General features: G+C 44.2%; 1 protein-coding gene across 2 annotated transcripts in view; it reads left to right on the forward strand.

Annotated features, from left to right (window-relative positions):
• LOC8027559 (glycerol-3-phosphate acyltransferase 1, mitochondrial) overlaps window positions 1–19425 on the forward strand; it is a 108930-nt gene that overhangs the window by 72700 nt on the left and 16805 nt on the right. For both annotated transcript variants that reach the window (XM_029989315.4, XM_029989306.3), the window contains exons 11-19: window positions 1820–1949; window positions 2027–2109; window positions 2188–2301; window positions 2393–2594; window positions 11307–11377; window positions 12858–13158; window positions 14876–15018; window positions 15102–15179; window positions 18274–18390. In XM_029989315.4, coding sequence (XP_029845175.2) covers window positions 1820–1949; window positions 2027–2109; window positions 2188–2301; window positions 2393–2594; window positions 11307–11377; window positions 12858–13158; window positions 14876–15018; window positions 15102–15179; window positions 18274–18390 — 1239 coding nt within the window. The remainder of the gene's footprint in view (window positions 1–1819; window positions 1950–2026; window positions 2110–2187; window positions 2302–2392; window positions 2595–11306; window positions 11378–12857; window positions 13159–14875; window positions 15019–15101; window positions 15180–18273; window positions 18391–19425) is intronic.

A 19425-nucleotide genomic window follows, 5' to 3' on the forward strand; every position in this document is an offset into this window, starting at 1 on the left:
TTGTTTCAGACATTGCAGGAGCACTGTCACCTCCGCTGCACTGCACTTTGTTCCAAAGCAGCCGTAGGATGTTTTGCATCTCTGCAGATGTTGATATTTTTCGAGGTGCCTCTCCGACATCTGTCTTTACTTTGGCCGCTCACAATGTCTACGGTTGCAACATCGTGGCAGGAGCAACAACAGGAATGTCCGCATCAGCAAGCGCGAACAAATCTAAGTTTTCCTCGGTGGCTTCACCAACGTGTTTGCACACACTCCTGTAGAGATTGTTGCAGCTCTGGGAATGATGCGCAGGCTCGGCAAGCATTAACGCTCAAGAAAGTCAGATGCGCGCAAAACAGTTGGCGATCTTTGATCTTCAAATTACAGACGTGCTTTCTCTTGCATGAGAAACTCTTCTCGAACCCGTCCAGTATGTCTTGCTTGTTCTGCAAGATGGTCAACAGTGTAGGACAGTCGATGCCAGATTGTCGAATTCCTTGGCGATTTCTGACTTGGGCCAGCCACTTTCTTCAGCCTCACAGATCGAAGCAACTTTTGGTAAACATTCCCATATGACGCACGTGTACATCTCAGGCACGTGCGTCGGGGACTCCCGAAGAGGTGATCTCCTCCTTTACTTCTTTGACCCAATTTGGACGGGAGTCGTGTCGCGGGTGCCGTGTGTAGCGTCGGAACATGGACGCACTGCTCCCTGGCTGTGTCAGTACATTGACATCGGAAGCGGCGCTCCGCCCTCCGTTGCCCGTTGTGCGTTTCCTGTTGACTTACCGTAGAATGCCGCACATTCGCCCATTCCACATTAAGCGCCCACACCTAAATTTGTAAGATCTGAGGAAATACGCGCAGTACATTTATATGTAAAATTGATGACCAGACAAGCGCCCATCCCCTATTTTTTCGCGATCATCTTTTAATTTTGAGTGGGCGCTTGCCCGGTGTTTTACGGTAGGTGGAGGAGGCGGAGGGAACACAAGAATCTCCGTGCGCCCCCGTGTAGGCTTACATGCTTTCGGCATTTCGGCCTTCGTAATAAGCGTGGTCGGCTGCCGATATATTTAGAATGATCCCGTTCAAAATGCGTGCATTTCTGTCGGGACCACATTGAACTTTGAATAAAGCAATAATTAAAATAAAGCGATTTCATTATAACGAGGGACTACTGTATTTTTTTTTTCTAAAGCCTAGCATTTTCACAAGACCTCTGGTTTTCTGCAAAACTAAGTTCAGAGCTTGGAGTAAATGAAGCAGCATTGCAAATGGCATAGTGCAGGGGTAGCCAGGTGAACCTATGCAGAGAACCCCAAAAAACAATGATATTCAGTGAAGACCTGCGCTAAAAAGAAGGTGCGGCAGTGTTTTTTAATTTAATCTAGGTGACCACATCGAATTCCACTACTAAAGCGATTGCTCATCCTGTTTCTTTATTGTGTGTCCCCATTTGTGAAACAAGCACTTTGAAGTTCAGCTCAAATGACGTCCTTGCAATCCCGAGCAGCTCAGCTGGGAGTTTGTTTGTGAGGCATTTGATTAAACTGCCTTTATTGCTAAGGAGAGTGCCTCACACCATTAGGTATGTATGCCAACACAAGGCTGCCAAAACACAAGCACTCTTTTATTCTTTACCTTTTTCCTTCTGACCTTGCAGGGGGAAGGGGGAGGGTATATGCTTGGCAGAAGGCAGCAAGCCATACGTGAACCTGCAATGGGCCGCATGCGGCTTACAAGCCATGGTTTGGCCACCCCTAGCACAATGGGACTAGCCATGGTTCATCATTAGTAGCTGCTTGCTGACCAACTTCCATTCCAATTTCTGCAGTACATGATGGAAATCTTGAAGTCCAACCACAGCTTGGAGTTCTTTCTGGAAGGTGGCAGGTCACGAACTGGCAAGACTCGTTTGCCGAAGGCAGGTCTCCTCTCCGTCATTGTGAGCTGTCTTAACGAAGGTTTGTTTTGCTTCACTACTTTCCGATAGTTTGGTGTGTTTGTAATTACTACAATGCATTGCTTTTCTTAATTGCAGAGCTGATGCAAGATGTGTACATAGTTCCCATTTCCATCAGCTATGAAAAGATCTTGGATGGCAACTTTGTTAGTGAGCAGCTTGTGAGTTGTTGAGCACTGAAAGGGTGCTTGCTTTGGCAGAGGCAGGTCAGCACTGAACTTGTTTCTTTTATTAATCAGGGTGAGCCAAAGGTGATGGAAACATTCACAGCAGCTTTGAGGTCAATCTGGCACATACTGCATTCAAACTATGGCTGTGTTCGTGTGGACTTTTGCCAGCCCTTTTCTCTAAGGGTGAGTCTTTTTTTTTTTGTTTCCCACGGCCTTCTTTTTCAATGTACTTCATTTGACATTCTGCCAACCAGGACAAATCAATTAATTACAGGAGTTCTTGGACTCGGCCAAAAGTCAGCGCCTGGATCCACTGGCGTATGACTGTCCATTGTCATTGCTGGAAAGCCTCGCACCCCCCACCGGTCCGCAAGAATTCAGGGGCTCAGCAAGCACAAACTCCTTGTGCAGTGCGGACAGTGCTACTGATGATTGCCGTCATGCTATCAAGAGCCTGGCGAACCATGTTGTGCAACGTAAGTTTGACAACATTGTTCTGATGCACAGGGGAAAGTGTGAGGTTGTTGACTTGGCATTGAAGGCTCTGCACGGTTGAATCTTTACGAAGTTTCAGAGCTATGCATGTGCCCATATCTTTCAGTAAGTTGCTTATGAAGAGCTAAAGCTGGGTGTACTTAAAGCTGTATAGATGCTTGCCCCAATTGAGTAGATACAAATGGGCTAAGGTCTAAAAAGTTTAAGTGGCCCTCCAATGATTTTTGGACTGGTTTAAATTTTGCTCTGAAACGGAGCTCATTGAATGTAAGAACATGGAGGAAAAAGATTTTGCTGGAAATTAACATCATTTTGGGAGTTGTAAGCAAATTAAAATTGCAAAAACAAGCAAAAAGTGTTTGCTTTATGACGTTTCAAGAGAAATGAATTGATTGGAGGTTTGGAGCTAAGCGGCTGGCCAATTGCAGTGATGTGATTGCTACGCCATTTGCGCCAACTGAACCAAAGTACTTACCCTGCTGCATCGTGCTACACATCGCCAAAATGTGATGAAGTTGCACCAACATTGTGCCAAATGTAATTTTACTTTATTAATATTGAGAATATAATAGTTGAGGCCCCGCTACACGGCTGTATCCTTAGGATAGGCGTGCCAAAATTTTCAAAACTTTCAATTATCACCTTAAATAAGGTACTACTGAATTTGACCTCTGTATCAAACTTGACAGTGCTTAGAGGTTGTGCAATATTTCTCCGTGGTCTATTCTGGTAAGTTAGGTAGCTTCATCGAGTGCACTCCTCACTGCGCACGAGCACACTGTAGTGAAGCGAAAACCGCAAAGTAGGCATTGCGATTTTGTGTATCTTCCTTCCGCCGCAGCTCATCCGCATGCTAAAAGGAAAACACTCGTCCAGAGTAGGACACAGAACTGTTAGGTATATAAAAAAAAAAAAAAAACTTGGTAGATGCTGATGTAACAACTCTACCTTCCAGTAAAAGTTCTGAATAAGACTGCAGCTAGTATATATGAGACTGCAATATTCTGATGATTTTTGTTTTTCAAACTCGAGATTTGGCAAAGATACTTGTTGCGGGAAGATTTGAATGGGTGGCTCTATAAGCTTATATTTTTATGTCAACTTCCTTGTTCAGTTCTTACCTTTACATAGGTTCCATCTATGCAATAGTACAGTAAATGGAGTAAATTAAAACTAAATTATCTGGGGCTGGAATGGAAACTTGGGAAAAACCTTAATGGGTTCAACTCGATTGCTCCTGAGGCTTATTTACCGTTCATATGCCGATTTTCGTTATTATGAATTTTTACATAATATCATTGATATTAATAATAAAATGTCAAAAGCTTTGTTTTTAACTGAATTATTAATTGCAGTTTTATTACAACCTTTAGGACTTCACTGGAACATTGATTTGGGTGCTCAATATTATTCTGCTCAGACATTATTTTCATGGAATATCATTTGATTTACCTTTGGCTCTGTACCTAAAATAACCATACACTGCAGTTCCTACTGTCCTTCATCAGTAAGCATATTCTTGTCATGCCTGGTGGTTCTACATGCAACTGCAAGTTATACCCCATCTCACTAAAACCGTACAGTACAGCCAAAGCTACGGGGAGAGAGTGTGTCCTGACCTGATCAAGAGGAGGGAAAGGAGGAATGGGGAAGCCCAGCCCTTCTTTCCCATTCCTTCTTTTCCTCCTCTTGAACAGGTTGGCATACGCTCTCTCCCCTGTAGCTTTGGCTGTACTGCACAGTTTTAGTGAGACGAAGTAGACTTCTTTGTTTAGGGTGTTTGAGGGAACCCAACCTGCCATGCAATTGATGCTAACAACAGGTTGCACAGAAGTGGGCAGGCAAGGTAGACAGTGTCTTTGAAAAAGAGGCCAACACATGAATTATAGCATATAATATTCACATTAAATTTGCAGTAGTAGGAACAAGAATGAAGGGTGTGCTTATGCTCCAAAAGTTCCTTTTGCTAGTGCAAAATGGAAGTTCTAGCTGCTCCAGAAGGTGCTCCAAAATGACTCTGACCGGTCACATCACAGCAATTGGCTGCGGGTTTGGTTTATGGCTGCTGTGCCAGAGATGCATGGGATGCATCCCAGTTAAAAATAACCATTGGGTCCAATTAGTTATTGACAATTAGAACCAATGGGGAATCCTATCTGTGATTTCGGACTCCTAGTTAGAAAAAGTCAGTTGGTTCCAATTAGTTGTCGACAATTAGGACCAATTGGGAATCCTATCTGTGATTTCGGACTCCTAGTTAGGAAAAGTCAATTGGTTCTAATTAGTTATCGACAATTAGAACCAATGGGGAATCCTATCTGTGATTTCGGACTCCTAGTTAGAAAAAGTCAATTGGTTCCAATTGTCGAAATCTAATTGAACATCACCAATTCGAACCAGTTCGGCATTGTCAATAGGATGCAACCAATTGGAAAAACCTTTTTCTGCTTTCGGACTCCCAATAGGAAAAAAGCAATTGGTCCAACTGTTCAAATCATATTGACAGATACGAATTGGGACAACTATTAGTGTTTGGATATCCCAAACTAGAAAAAGTTGCAACTAGATCTAAAGGTAGATAATCACGACAGTCTTTATTTAACTTATTAAAAATGATTTCTTGCTTCTACGCATCGTCGTTTTCTTCCAGGATAGCAGCTGCAGCTTCCCTAAAATAAAGGATAAATATGCATTAAATGACCTTTATGGGACTATAAATGTTTAAATCAAGCTTAGAAACATACTAAACATTTTTTTTTCGCTGCTAAGAAATTAGTTGCAGCGGTATAAACCTGCAGGCCTTCCATTAAAAGGCAAACATCACTGGGTGACTCAAACACATTGGCCAAAATTAGGAGATGAAGCTTTTGCCGAGACTGGGCTAAATTTGCATCTGGGATGGTTTAAGACTACTAAGTTTTATATGAGCCTGTGAGACATATTCTCTGCTATGAGGAGAAAAAACAGTCAATTCAAAGGGATCTCTGTAAAGCTGGCCAGTGCACCTGAGAAATGCTTAAAGTGTGCATGGGTGAAAAAATAAGTGTCTTTCGTATCTCGAAAAGAAATCGTGCATTGCAGGCTGTGTTCCAAATCTTACTCGAATGGATCAGAGGCAACGCTGGATGCGGGTAGGTTTTTGAACTTACCCTGAGTGAGACAGAGTAAATTTTGAAACATAGCTGCAAATAGTCCGCCGGATGAGATGCAAAATTTTCGGCACCTACTGTTATTTTATGAAGTCATCAAATTCCGGAGGTAATGACCCGACATCACCGACCGACCGACCCCCCTCCCCCCCCCCCCCCCCCCCACCCCACTTCCCACTCATCGAAAATTCCCCCAAAATTGCTTAATTTTGAATCCCAAAGCTTCAATTTTTGAAACTGTGCCCAGTCAGTGTTTTCAGCAATTCATAGTTTAGTTTTGAGATGCTTAAAACGCACTTAACTTTCCTCGCGGATACCCAACAACTTCCGAACTGATAGCTGCCCGGAAAATTTTCTTCTCTAAAGCTATACATTCACGCTCGTATCGTTCACTGCAGATCAAGCAACGAGTTTCTCAGCAGATCTAACAATCCGAAATCCCCAAACGGCAGCCCAGCAAGGACAAAGAAAATTTCTTACCTTGCTCCCATAAACGTTTGTTGCCAATCCTTCGCGCTCTAACAAGCTGGCAGGTCAAATGAAGTAATTATCACCGCACCATTAAGCACTCTGCAGCAGTAAAACACACAAAAAAAAAACTTTCTTGAATCATTGCCATAACCATGCTACGAATGCCGTGCACGCCATCGGCTCCATGTGCTTCATGCTGCCACCGTCCCAGTGCTGTTAAGTTTTTTTGGGCGAAGTCGCCAGGACGCGACCTAAAAGTCGCCAGTTTTAGCGAAAAGTCGCTGAGTGGTGATGATGATGATGACCTTTTTCGGATTTTTTTTTGTATAAAACGTAAAGGTTTTTTTTTTTATTTATTTATTTTTTTTGTGACGAGACAAGTGAATAGTTGGAGTCGGCCGTCCCATTCCCAAGGACTCGCCAACACCTTGAGTGACTCAAGGCGTTGGCGAGAGGATCCTGGTCCATGAACAAAACAGCGGAAGCCTGTTCTGCTTCATCCTTATCGAACAAAACCCTCGCTTTAACCCGCGTTAAAGCGAGGGAATCGCTTCGGGGTCGGAGAACGTCACCTCACCCACAACCGGATGAATAAAAATTAACAAAAATGAGTGACATCCAGAGCTGTCCCCTGGAAGCCACCGGAGAGCTATCCGACTGACATATTTTCCCCCCGTTCACGTAGCTTTAGTAACAATTTACATAACTAGAAAAAAAAAAAAAAGTCCCCAAAAAAGTCGTTAAGACTCCAAAAACACAAAATTGTCGTTAGGACGACTGAAAACACTCTAAATTTAGCGACTTTCTCGCTAAGTTCACACCACTGCACCGTCCTCGCGGCGCCATCTTTGCCGCCCAGTGTACACCGACGCTGCCGGCAATTCCGACTAATTCTAGCAACAGATTTTTTTTCTTCTTTTTTTTTCGTTTTTATATATATTTTTTTTATTATTAAACAGCGTACGAATGTTTTTTCCCCCATTTCAAATTGCGATCTTGAAAAAGTATATTGCAACGCAATACTGAAAAAAAAAAGAAATTGCGATCTTTGGAAACTTGAAAATTGGAAACATTGAAAACAAAGTTGGAAACATTGAATCCAATTAGAGTGACCGATTAGGTGACCCAGTGCCAACTGAATTTTATTGATCCTAATTGGGATAACCAGTTGGAAACATTGAATCCAATTGAGTGACCAATTAGGCGGCCCAGTGTCAACTGAATTTTATTGATCCCAATTGGGATAACCAGTTGGAAACATTGAATCCAATTAGAGTGACCAATTAGGTGACCCAGTGCCAACTGAATTTTGTTGGTCCTAATTGGGGTAACCAGTTGGAAACATTGAATCCAATTAGAGTGACCAATTAGGTGGCCCAGTGCCAATTGAATTTTGTTGGTCCTAATTGGTGTGACCAATTGGAAACATTGAAACTAATTAGAATGACCAGTTGGATGACCCAGAACCAATTGAATTCCATTGACTCCAATTGGTTCCAATTGAATATCCTAATTGGAGTCAATGGTTATTTTTAACTGGGATGGTATGCATCGTCAACAGAACCCCTTGCAACATCAGAGATTCAGGCTCCGAACGTGATCGTGCTGACACAGAACAACATTTGTCTCCACTACGGTGCGCCCCGCCACGCTGAGAAGAACCTGACCAAACGTGTTCCAGTGCGGTCCAGCACACTCTGCTCCACTTTATTTCCGCTTTCTCTGTTCGGTACCAATGTGATTGGTGTGATCAAAGCGGGATCAAAGCAGCGATTCGGGGCAGGGGTTTGCTGCACCGCAATAGGTTTGAAAAAGAAGCGAATGAGGAGGATAGGGAGTGCAAATAAGCATTTATTTTCTCCCGAATGTCACACAAATGTTGGTGGAAAAAATCACAATACTGTGCCCATCAAAGTCGCTCGGTGCGAATGTATCGGCCGGCCTCGACGGACGAATCGACACTTGGCATTTGTTCTTTCAAGTGGGACCAGTTGCCGCTGCGTACAGCTAGCAGATGATCGTAGATATACTCCGTTCAGCTGAGACGGCAGTCTATGCCGTAAGCACGAGAGCTCAAGGTCGCTGCTTTGAAGCGTTCTTCCGCAGAACGAGCACTTGCACTAGAAATGCATGTCGCAAAGCCCGGAGCGTGAACTAGCTTACGCTTGTAGCTTTGGCTGCAGTTTCAGCTTAAAGGGGTACAGAATCAAAACTTGAAATATCCCCTGAACGCTTCGAAATGGGTGAAATATGATCCATGACATCCGTAAATGATAATTATGCTTGTATTTTCAGCGAATAGCTATATTTTTTTTCCAACCTGCAGATTCTGACGAGCGCTTCGAAATCAACCATTGAGGCAACGCGATGTGCCTCGAGATATTTGCCCGTGACGTCACGGTCGCAATGTCACTGGCCCATGAGCGGCCCAGGGTAGCATAATTGCGATCGTCGTCACTAGGTGGCGCCAGCTTTATCGTCAACACGTAACAATCCCGCTAAGTGGGAATACCCGATGTATGGTGTACTAGAACTGAGAGGTGTGCCAAGCTCCGCTCGTTCCCTCACGATTCCATCAGACATGCCGCGCCATGGCGCTGTGACGCGAGACATTCCAACGAAGCTCGGCCCCTCAACTGCCAGGTGGTATTGGGAAATTGTTTTATTCGTTTTAAGATAGCTTTTCTTGCGTTCATGGACGAAAGACTGGTGTTTGTGGGCTCTGCACAAAACATAGGCGCTAAAATTTTGCTTCCATACCCCTTTAAGGGTGAACCAAGTATAGTCAATCATCCATGAGGTCGTCTTGAATTCTAATTTACTTTATCTTTGGCACGTCTTCCAGCTTTTGCCGGCACCCCGGGCAAGTGCATTTGGCTTGTTAGGCGTACGATGAAGCTTCTTTGGGTAGGATGTCCTGGAAAAGTTGTCCACACATGGACCCGCCCAATTGAGCGCACAGGGGTGTAAACCAACACAAAAAACATGAACTTGCCAAACTGAACGGCAATAACAACACACAACACGGAAAGAACAGCAGAATTAAACGCAGAAGTGGTCTGTCTCGCATACACCCTGACTTGTTCCAGCATCCAGATTTCCAAAATGGGCGCTCGCACGAGATTAGTGCATTGGCCTTAGACTGGTTTTCTGCTTCTGCTGCTGGGAGGTGGGCACCTGATGGACTTTTTTTTTTTTGTTGTTTCTATACAATTTAAACACCTTTTTCTTTATTTTTCATCTATTTTTTGCTTAATAAAAATGAGTTTTTGAAGGAATATCAATAGTTTACGGAGTGATACTTTATTTCGCCTGCTTAAAAGAAATTCTGACAGCTCTTTTCAATGCTGCCAATCACAAAATCATTCTCCTACAATGTTGCCACTCTGCCCCTAGCTGCACGTTCTGTACACACTGGTACCACCAGACGTTGAGCTGTTTTTTTAATTAAATTATGATGCACTAATATTTTGTGGATAACTACTTGTTCTCTGAGAATCCTGAACAACTAATGAGGTAATAACATAAACAGTGGCGTACCAAGTTGTTTTTGGGTGACCCCCCAACCCCCCCACCTCCCCCACCCCACCCCACCCCCACCAAGCCGGAAGGCAGTGCTCTTGGTATCCCTCGGCGCCTACGTCCAGTGTTTGCCCTGCCCAGTGGTGGCTGCTTCAGGGGGGGTAAAACACATGCCTTGCCCCCCCACTCTGAAAACTGGGGGCGCAAGTGCCCCCCTTGCCCTCCCCCCGGTTGGTACACCCATGAACATAAAAAGTGTAGAAGCTCAAATATGGTTGGAGTGCCCTTTTAACACAGAATATGTTTGCCATGAGGGTAACTTGGTGGAAATATAAGTCAGAAAGGTGAGACGCAAAAGTGTTACAAACCAAGAGAACCATTATATAGTGTCATCGCCACTGTAGGGTTCCCTTGCGGTTCACACCTCGTTTTCATAGGCTGGCAGAAGCAATTATGTGACCGTATCGACAGCCGTTGGCGTTCCGGCATGAACAGTTCCAGTTCTAAGCATAGAGGGAGAAGGTGAAAGAGAAGAAACTTTAGTGCCGGTGTATTTTATTTATTTATTTATTTATACATACTGCAGCCCCACTGGGGCTATGGCAGGAGTGGGAGTTAAACACAGACGGTCCAGACATCACTGTGGACCACTGTCAACGGCACACAGAAATTCATCTGGTTGTAGTGATCGGATGTTTCCTGGTAATAAATTCCAGCGTTCAATGGTGTGAGGAAAAAAACTGTATTTAAACATATCAGTACGAGGATGAAAAGGTAAAATGTTTAATTCATGGTGGCTCCTAGTTGCAGTTGGCTCGAGAAACTTTATGTAGTTATGTAACGAGTCAAAACGTGATGAGTTAACCATGAAATACAGAGACTTTAGGCGCTCGATACCACGACGCTCAGAAAGAAGTCTTAGGCCTAACACGGAAAGATTAGAAGAAGGAGAAAAGTTTCTGTCATACCGACGACAAATAAAACGTACCGATTTCTTTTGTACTGATTCGACCTTATTTATATCGGACTCTTTGTAGGGAAACCAAATAATAGAACCATATTCGAGGATTGGGCGAATCAAAGTTTTAAAAGTTAAAAGCTTAGTATCTTGTGGTGCCACACGTAAGGTACGCCGCAGGTATCCAAGTCTTTTAAGAGATTTGTTACATGTCGTATCAATGTGCTTAGACCAAGATAAATCAGGCGTGAAAAGGAGGCCAAGATATTTATATTCAAAAACTCTTTCTAGGCATAGCCCGTCAAATGAATAATTAAACACTGAAGGTGATGAACGCCTAGAAAAGGTCATAAAAACCGTTTTACTAAAGTTGGTTATGGACTATGCCGATAGCTGGAGCCAGAAATTGTGCAACAAATGATGGCAGCGGTGGGATCACCACCATCGCTGCCACCCCCCATATGTATTGCCATACTTGTGCAGTAGTCATAAACAATTTCACTGAAATTTACCGACCCAAAATCATATTCTGTGTATGACTCTTTTGTCAGGTACGACCAAAGTATACTGTTATCTGTTCTCACCTTTTACAGAATCTTCAATGTCCTTGGCCTTAATGAGCACCAACTTGGTGGCCTTTCTGCTGCTAACCAAGCATAGAAAGGTGGGTGCTCGTCCCTCTTGAACCTTGAATGTAGTGACCCTATTATAAGTTCTTTCTTCATCATGCTAAGGAAAAGCTTTTCTCAGAGGCAAAGTGAGAAACTAGAGGCGTGTTTTCAACTGTTATGTGCTAATTGGATTGAGCGAGATGTCTAATATAGGATGAAGGACAATCCTAAGGAGTCTGCACTCCAGTTTATCACGAAAATTTCAAAAAGTTTTGCAACACCAGGCAACACTATCAAAGCTTTGTCTCGGGTTATTTAAAACCATACCTTGACAGCCAGGCCCAACAGATGTTCTTGGCAGTGTCGTTGGCATAATCCTAACAGTCATCTTGGCTAATCTGAACTAGCAGATGCCGGCTTTTATCTTGCGGAGTAGCCAACTCTACTGCAACCATGCCGATGTGCGAAGTGTTTCCTCGGTTGTTAAGAAAAGGCGATCCTCTAAGCTCTGTTGCGGTTTCACCCGGTCCCAGTGCGAATGCACCTTGAGACAGTATCACTCGGAGCATGGTGCCTGGAATGCGTCTTCGACTGGTGTGTTTACCGCCCTGTCCCACCCTTGGATTGAAAGTGGTCCCCGAGTGGCCACAAATTGCATCGCAGAAGCTGGCTTGTCATGCTGTCGGTTGTCGCGATCCTGGCGGTTGGTCGTAGAAATGCTGGCAAAAAAAAGTGAGGGGATGCAAGGCTTGCTGTCGTTGCAGTGTCCCATCTTGTGTCTGCTTACTTTTCCGTCGACTGTCTGGCTGCAGAGCGACCTACCGCAGAAAAAGCATCTGCTGCATCCAGCTCCTCTACTGTGCCATCGCCAAGATTGCGGCGGTCAATGCCGTGACACTTATCGGGTTTTCCACGTTCCGGATTGAATGCCTCCGAATAGAATAACATCCGCACAAGCTCTTGTGTAATTATTTATTTGCTGACGTCACAATGCTGTGGGGCCCAGGTAGGTGGCAGTTCAACAGGGTCCTGTGTTGCTTGAGTGGTTTCATCTCCTTTGTCCTCGTGGTCGGGTGGCTTGCAACGGGCACGGCCAGCAGCGGGCAGTGCCTGCACCCTTGGGGACGGCCCAGTGCTCGCATCCCCGTGGGCTCATGCCAGCAAGTACCTTTCGCTTGGGAGTTTGGTCAAGAGAGATAGGCCCGGCCATTGTCTCCTCGGTTGCTGTGTTTGCAGCACCCTCCTTGGCCATGTGACTCTTCCCTTAGGGCGGCACTTGGTGATATGTCGGCCCCGTCTTCGGAACTAGGTCGCACAACACCGGGCGTCGCACGGCTAGTTGCAGCCATGGGAAAGGGGGAGAACGGGAGGCAATGGGAAACTCCATAGAGGGTTCCCATACTTTTTTAGGACCTCACGGGGCAGAAGCGAAGGGACCACTTTTTAGGCCTTGGTAAACACACAAGTCGGAGACACGTTGCAGGCACCATACCCAGGGGTTGACGGGATGTCTACGTTTTCACCTTCCACCAGGGCGCCACCCTGCAGCAGCTGGCACACAGCCTGACATGGCTGCGCACGGCGGTGGGGCACCGTGACCACCAGGTGATGTGCCCGGGCGAGAGCGTGGAGTCTGTCCGGCACGCCTGTGCCCTGCTCGGCAAGGACCTGGTTCTCTCGGAAACCATCCAGATGGAGTGGTCCTCGGGCGACACTGAGAACAACAACCTCAAGATCGTCTTCTACCGGCCGATGCTGCGGCTCCCAGGAGTGCTCGAGCTGCAGTACTACGCCAACGCGGTGCTCGACGTTTTCGTACACGAGAGCATTGTTGGTGAGTGGCACCACCGTTGTCTGTCGTACACACGGACGGCACTTGCCTGACATGAGGGAGCGGCAAAACTCTTCCTGTTGTGACTCGTCTGTCTATCGATTTCCGCAGCCCTTTCCTCTGCGATCATGGCTCCTCTGGGCTGTCTGTAATCGTGTGGTGCACGCTACCAATAGTCCCTTTCGCTAAATGGTTGGTGCACCAAGTGGAGCGCTAGACACATTTACGTCTGGGAAGCAAAATTCTAAAGACTGGCACACATATTTGCATTTGACGATGCTCGAGAGCTTTGCTTTCTCTCGCAACCGCCTACGACGAAAGGACACACTGGCTCATTGTCTCCATCTATCCAGCAGCCCTGGAATGGCGTATAACTAGACTGAAGGTTTTGCAGTATTTGCTAGACCAAATTTATGCACCATCTATCACCAATGATCGCTTATAACATTGTCAGAATTATTTCGAGCCACCAGCGAAAGAATGATGTGTAACAAGCTACAAAAATATATGCACAGATCAAAAACATTCAGGGGCTACCTAATAGATGGTGCCAGTGTGTTTTCTCATTGTAAGCGGTTACGAGCGTACACAACACGCTAGAGCACAGTCGGACACAAATGTGTGAACCAGCCTACAGTCACGGGGAGCATGTGCAGCACTTGTATCTATGAGCCCATTGTGCTGTTTGGTGTTCCAGTCATGTAGAAAAATGCCTTTTGGAGTTTCACTTTTGCTTGCAGTGAGGGAATAGCTAAATGTGGTTATGAGTGTTTGGCTACTCTTCTGGACAGGACTGGAGAAAGGCGATGTTATGAACCTAGTTTTTGCCCTTGGTGTCCCGATGGGTTCTCAGTTTCTGCTATGCTTCGTTTGTACTCTAGATGCTGTTTGTTTGCTCACATGTTGTCCCGGGAAAGTTGTAGCAGTAACATTTGTACTCTAAATCTAAATAAACCATATTTGTGTTCTGTCAGCAATGCATGGGAAACGTGGAATGTGGCTGAAACACTTTTATTCTGGTCTCGTATTTATAAATATATAATTCATTAAAATTGCAGCTCCGGGTGAATATGACAAAATTACTAATAAAGCAGTTTACATTTTTCTTGCCATAGTAACTTAGTCTTACATCAATGTAACTCCCCTCAATGTGGTAAAATGTAATCAAACAAATTAATGCAAGGGCAAATTACCAGTATATTCAACATAATCTTTCTGAGGTGGAGTCGATCATGTTGGGCGCATGTTATCGTCTGTACAGCCATTGGGGACACGGTTGATCACATCCCTGCTAGCCAAGATACACAGGGGCAGAATTGGCCAGAATGTACCTTGTCAGTCGTTCCCCATTGTAAGTGAGTGTAGTTCTGTTCGCTTTTGCCTTCGTTGTTTGCTGCTGCTTGTGTCGAATGCAACGAAATGACTGGCATATATGTTAGAAGCTGTATGGTTAGTAAGATAAGCCAACTCCCTTCACAACAGTAATCAGCTTACACTCACTTATGCTGTAAAGGGAAATTGGTTAAAATAGCCAAAAGCCTGAATCACATTTACAGCGATTTGTTAGGTGTGCGGTGTCGAACACAGAAGTGTGAAAGCGTCCAGCATTTTGCTTGTTATCTCTAGGTAAGCTGTGTAATGTGGGGCCTGTCACAAGGGATGCATTTGCAATGGCACTGCGGCTGGAGGTATGATTCGGAACTTGCTCCTGTGATTCTAGCCACTGCCTTGTTCTCTCTTGTGGGAGATGAGCTGCCCCTGACGCTTGGCACCAGTGACGTCGTGACGGTATCACGGAAAGAGTTGGTAGACAAGTGCCAGGATCTTGTCAACATCCTTCAGCATGAGTTCGTACTTGTCCTGGTGAGCCTCTTTTTGGGGAGCACAGTGTGGACCAGGGTTTGGCATGCATGGGAGCATTCAAGCATTGGGCATTTTTGTTTCAGCCTTGCAATAATGCTGTTTGGGTGGTTGGCGACGCCATTGGCAGCCTCATCACGGCAAACATCTTGGCTGTCTGTCAGGTTCGTATATAGGTACTTGATTGCTTTCGGCTTGCTCACAATTGTCTTGTTCGTTGCCGTAGTTGGTCTTGCTAGCTTTCGAGTTTGTTTTGAAGATTTTATCAATCGAACACCTACAGAGCCCTTCGTGCGCAACATAATACCCTGTTCAATATGCTGCCACTTCGCTACCTGAGGAGATGACTAGCTGGTGTGTTTGAAAGGGAAACCTACAAGTTGATCATTGAAGTTTGGGTATAGAAACTTGTAGTTTGTGGATTATACAAGTTTTCTGGAATCTCTGCAAAATGTGTCCACTTTGGTGTTTGTTATATCAGCAGCTCTACTTTTATTAGAATGAGCTGCAAAGAAACAGGACATTTTTGCGAACCACAAAAGAACAAGTGATGTTTATTGCAATGATCTGGCAAACTCTGCACGAGTTCCTTGAAATCGCAGTTTTGCTTGACGCGAGTTAATAAATATAAAGTTTCTTCATACTCCCCCGGAATGAGCATCCAGATCATTCGTAGATGGATTCAATCGAGTACAGAATTTGAGTCAACCTCCTTTTGACGGTTCCATTGAAGAGTTGCACCATACAGGCTCGGATATGGCCATCTCGTCCCGTCAGTGTTTTGTCAACTTCCCCTGTTTTCCACAGTTGTCGTAATGTCTTATTGCAAGCAATTCAGAGTGCAAAAAAAATAAATGAATTTAGAAAAGGATCGTCTTATCGCAAGTAAATCGGAATGCGAAAGAAAAAGCAAATAAAGCTTTTTAGCTAACAAAAAAAATCAAGCTGTTCTTATTCTAGAATGGATGGATTTGCATCAATAAAAAATTATTAATTAAACTGCACTTTAAATTTGCAGTACCATATCTGCTCGAGTAATAGCCGCACTGTTTATGAAGAAAACCTGAGGGTTCGCTTTCTCGTGAAGCATACGTATTGTCAATCACCGTGATCGACAGCATGATTTCGGCGTTTTACAGGATAGAGATAACGTCTTCGGCGCGAAGATACCATCTGTGAAGATTGCATTTGTATGGCGAATCGTGTTCTCGATCTAGTTATTCGCTATGTTGTTTATGCGCAACGCGATGATTGGCTGTATATATGCTTTGCGGGAAAGTAGACACAAGGTCCTTGTTCATAAATAGTGCGGCTATTACTCGAGTAAATACGGTAATCCTTTTTTGACATTGTTATCAGTCTTCTGACAAAATAATAAATCAATCTTTCATGTTTACAAATACAAGTAGCAATTAAGAATCACTATTTTCTAGCCACAGTGATTTAAATCAAATTAATCTGATTTAGATCAAATAATTCTGATTTGCATTTTTTTTTTTAATCTGGATATTTTTGCATTTTGCTTTATGAGCAGACCTACATATTGGCAAATCGCCTGCTACTCACAAAAAATGGTGGGCTACCTAGTCGGGCGAAACATCAGTATTGTGCAAACAATATTCAGACTGCTTCGTTCAACATCAGTTTACATTCACACAAACAAAAATTCATATGATAACACACAATTCTGTACTAAAGGGGCAATGCAGGCGAGTTGGTTCTTGATCAGCGCTCATTCTGTCTTCTTTTCAATCTGCGCTCATCCTGTCTTCTTTTCTCCGTCTAGCTTCTGTGCGTTTTATTTACCTTATCTACCATAAAATACTGAGCATCCACCCATCCTAAAATTAGCGCTCACCCCTCAATTTTGTAACATTCAGCAAATACACAAAAGACATCTTAACATAATGTTGACCTAAGGAGTGCCCATTCCCCAGTGTTGCATGATTATCTCCAAATTTTGAGTGGGCATTTGCACGGGATATTACGGTAGTCATAATTCTGTGTAGATTCATATCAACATTCTGTATCAACATCATCTGGGAAATAGAATAAACTATAAGTCAGAATGCATGCCTACACAAGCAACCGCATTCCATGCTTTTGCTGACATTTCTTGCCGACTTGTAGTCGCATCATGTTTGGCCTTCAAGCTCTTCAGACTTTTCAAGCAGAACTGCTACAATCATGGTTACAGTTGCTAACACAAAAGAATGTTCTTTGCACAATTGTAATCCTGCGAAGCCTGTACACCCGGGGCATGGCGTCCAAATTGCACAACTGGCCGCAATGCCTTGATCCCTATCTCAGGGGAAGTGTTGAGATGGAGCTTCTTCACTTTCTTTTTGTGCTTGTGATGCCGGTCACAAGTAGTTTGTAGCATAAAATCACTTGTTCTTGACTGCAAAAGTTTACCAGCCTATTGGGGTCATTCATTGTTTTCTTTAAAAGAAAACCCAAGGACGACGTTCAAAGCACATCTGACAAAGCCAATGCAAACCCTTATCCACACTTTGATGACCTGCCAGAGGATGATACTTTGTTGTTTTATACTAGCTTGGCTCGGGGATTTTCCATATCATCCACCTCGCAAAATTTAGTACCCCCAAAATAAACCAAAAAACGAGCGCCTTCATAGCTTGCCACCTATGAAGGCGCTCGGGGATTTTCCATATCATCCACCTCGCAAAATTTAGTACCCCCAAAATAAACCAATAATGAGTGCCTTCATAGCTTGCCACCTATGAAGGCGCTCGGGGATTTTCCATATCATCCACCTCGCAAAATTTAGTACCCCCAAAATAAAACCAAAACTCTAGCTTTGGCCAAATGTGCAATTGAGCTGGCAAACAAAACATTATATATGGTAATTGTATTTGCACTGCCACCGTGTCGTCTTGTGCATTACTGGAAGAGAGTTCTTATTAACCAAAAAGTACTTTGCTTTCATATCAAACATTGATTCTGTGCTGCAATGCAAGAGATCTAAGGTGTTTCGCATGCTGAATGATGAAACGCACCTCCTTTTGTCCGCCATTTTGCCTGACCAGCACGCACACCTTTAGCTTACAGGAGTCGCCTATAGCTCCTCTAGTATTGACATCCTCAACTTACTAAATTAATAAATTAAAAGAAAAACTGAGTTTTAGAGAAGTGCAAGATAATTTCTTGAGCTTTGGATGTTTTGTCCTACTGCTACGTCTGCAAAATTGTTCTGCAGATTAGTTAATCTTGATGGCTTGCATCATTGGTTCTCAGAAATCTGGCCAAGCTGTGTCCAGCCATCATCGCAAATGGGCCAACTGCATAGAATGGGACCAAGAGAACGACGAGTACTCCAGCGAGCTGCTCAGAAACGATGACGAGCGCTTGAAGGTAAGGGCCTTGGTTTCACCCCTAAAGCAATACTACTATTAAATTTCGGCGCCGATTTTTTTTGGTCCATTCGTGTTCAATGGAGCATTATCACATCAGACACGCCAATCTCTTGTTGAAAAAGCCATGAAAAGGAATTTTAAAACAAACGATTAGCAAAGAGCACCTGGTGAATGTCACTAACGCCTCGTTTGTAATGCCCGTCTAGGAACCTTGAGAGGTAGTGACGATAACTGTCTCGCCTCCGGCTACCACGAGAGAATAGGGGAAGGAGGAACTCCCCTCTCCCTGAGACTCCTCTTTTGTTTCTCAGAAGTCGCTATTGTCCTTCTACAAGATTATAGAAGATTAACCCGTCACTCAAAATTCGTGCAAAGACAGCTTTGGGGTTACTTGCGGTGACCCGATCGCTGGTGTGCTTCGGCTGCTTTCAGTGGATGCTATGAGCCATCGGGGCTTATCCAAGGCTGTGTGAATGTCACGTGACCTTGGAGACGGGGCACAGCAATGCGCGGAAAGCGTATCACGGGCTACATCCACAGAGCGGATTAGCTGGGATAGCTCGCAGCATCCGCCGCGTCTGGACGTAAGGTCTCGAGACAAACTTTGTCACGATTGCTGTGGATGTGACGTGGTCTCCGCTGGCTGCTCTCCGAGCGTTTGCCAGAGTGGGCCGTTTGTAACGAAAAATACAGCCATCAGGCTCAAGATACAAACATGTGATTGTCATTTATGGATATTGTGGATCATATTCAGCCTATTGGTGAACACAACGATTATATTTCAAATTTCGTTGAAGTATCCCTATAAGTTTCTTTCTCTGGGTGCTGTGCTTGTGGTCTACCTTCACACACATATTTTTAGTACAATAACATGTTTACTGTGCGGGCATGTCCCACACTTGTACACAATCCCTTATAAAAGAAACTCTATTACTTTCTGCAGGTTACGTTTTACACAGAATCTGTTTTATCAGCCAATTTTTATGGAGTTCTATAACGTTTGGCTGTAACAGTTAGCTGTAACAAAAAACCG

This window comes from Ixodes scapularis, unplaced genomic scaffold (assembly GCF_016920785.2).
Source record: "Ixodes scapularis isolate PalLabHiFi unplaced genomic scaffold, ASM1692078v2 PGA_scaffold9__187_contigs__length_104089568, whole genome shotgun sequence".
NCBI lineage: Eukaryota > Metazoa > Arthropoda > Arachnida > Ixodida > Ixodidae > Ixodes > Ixodes scapularis.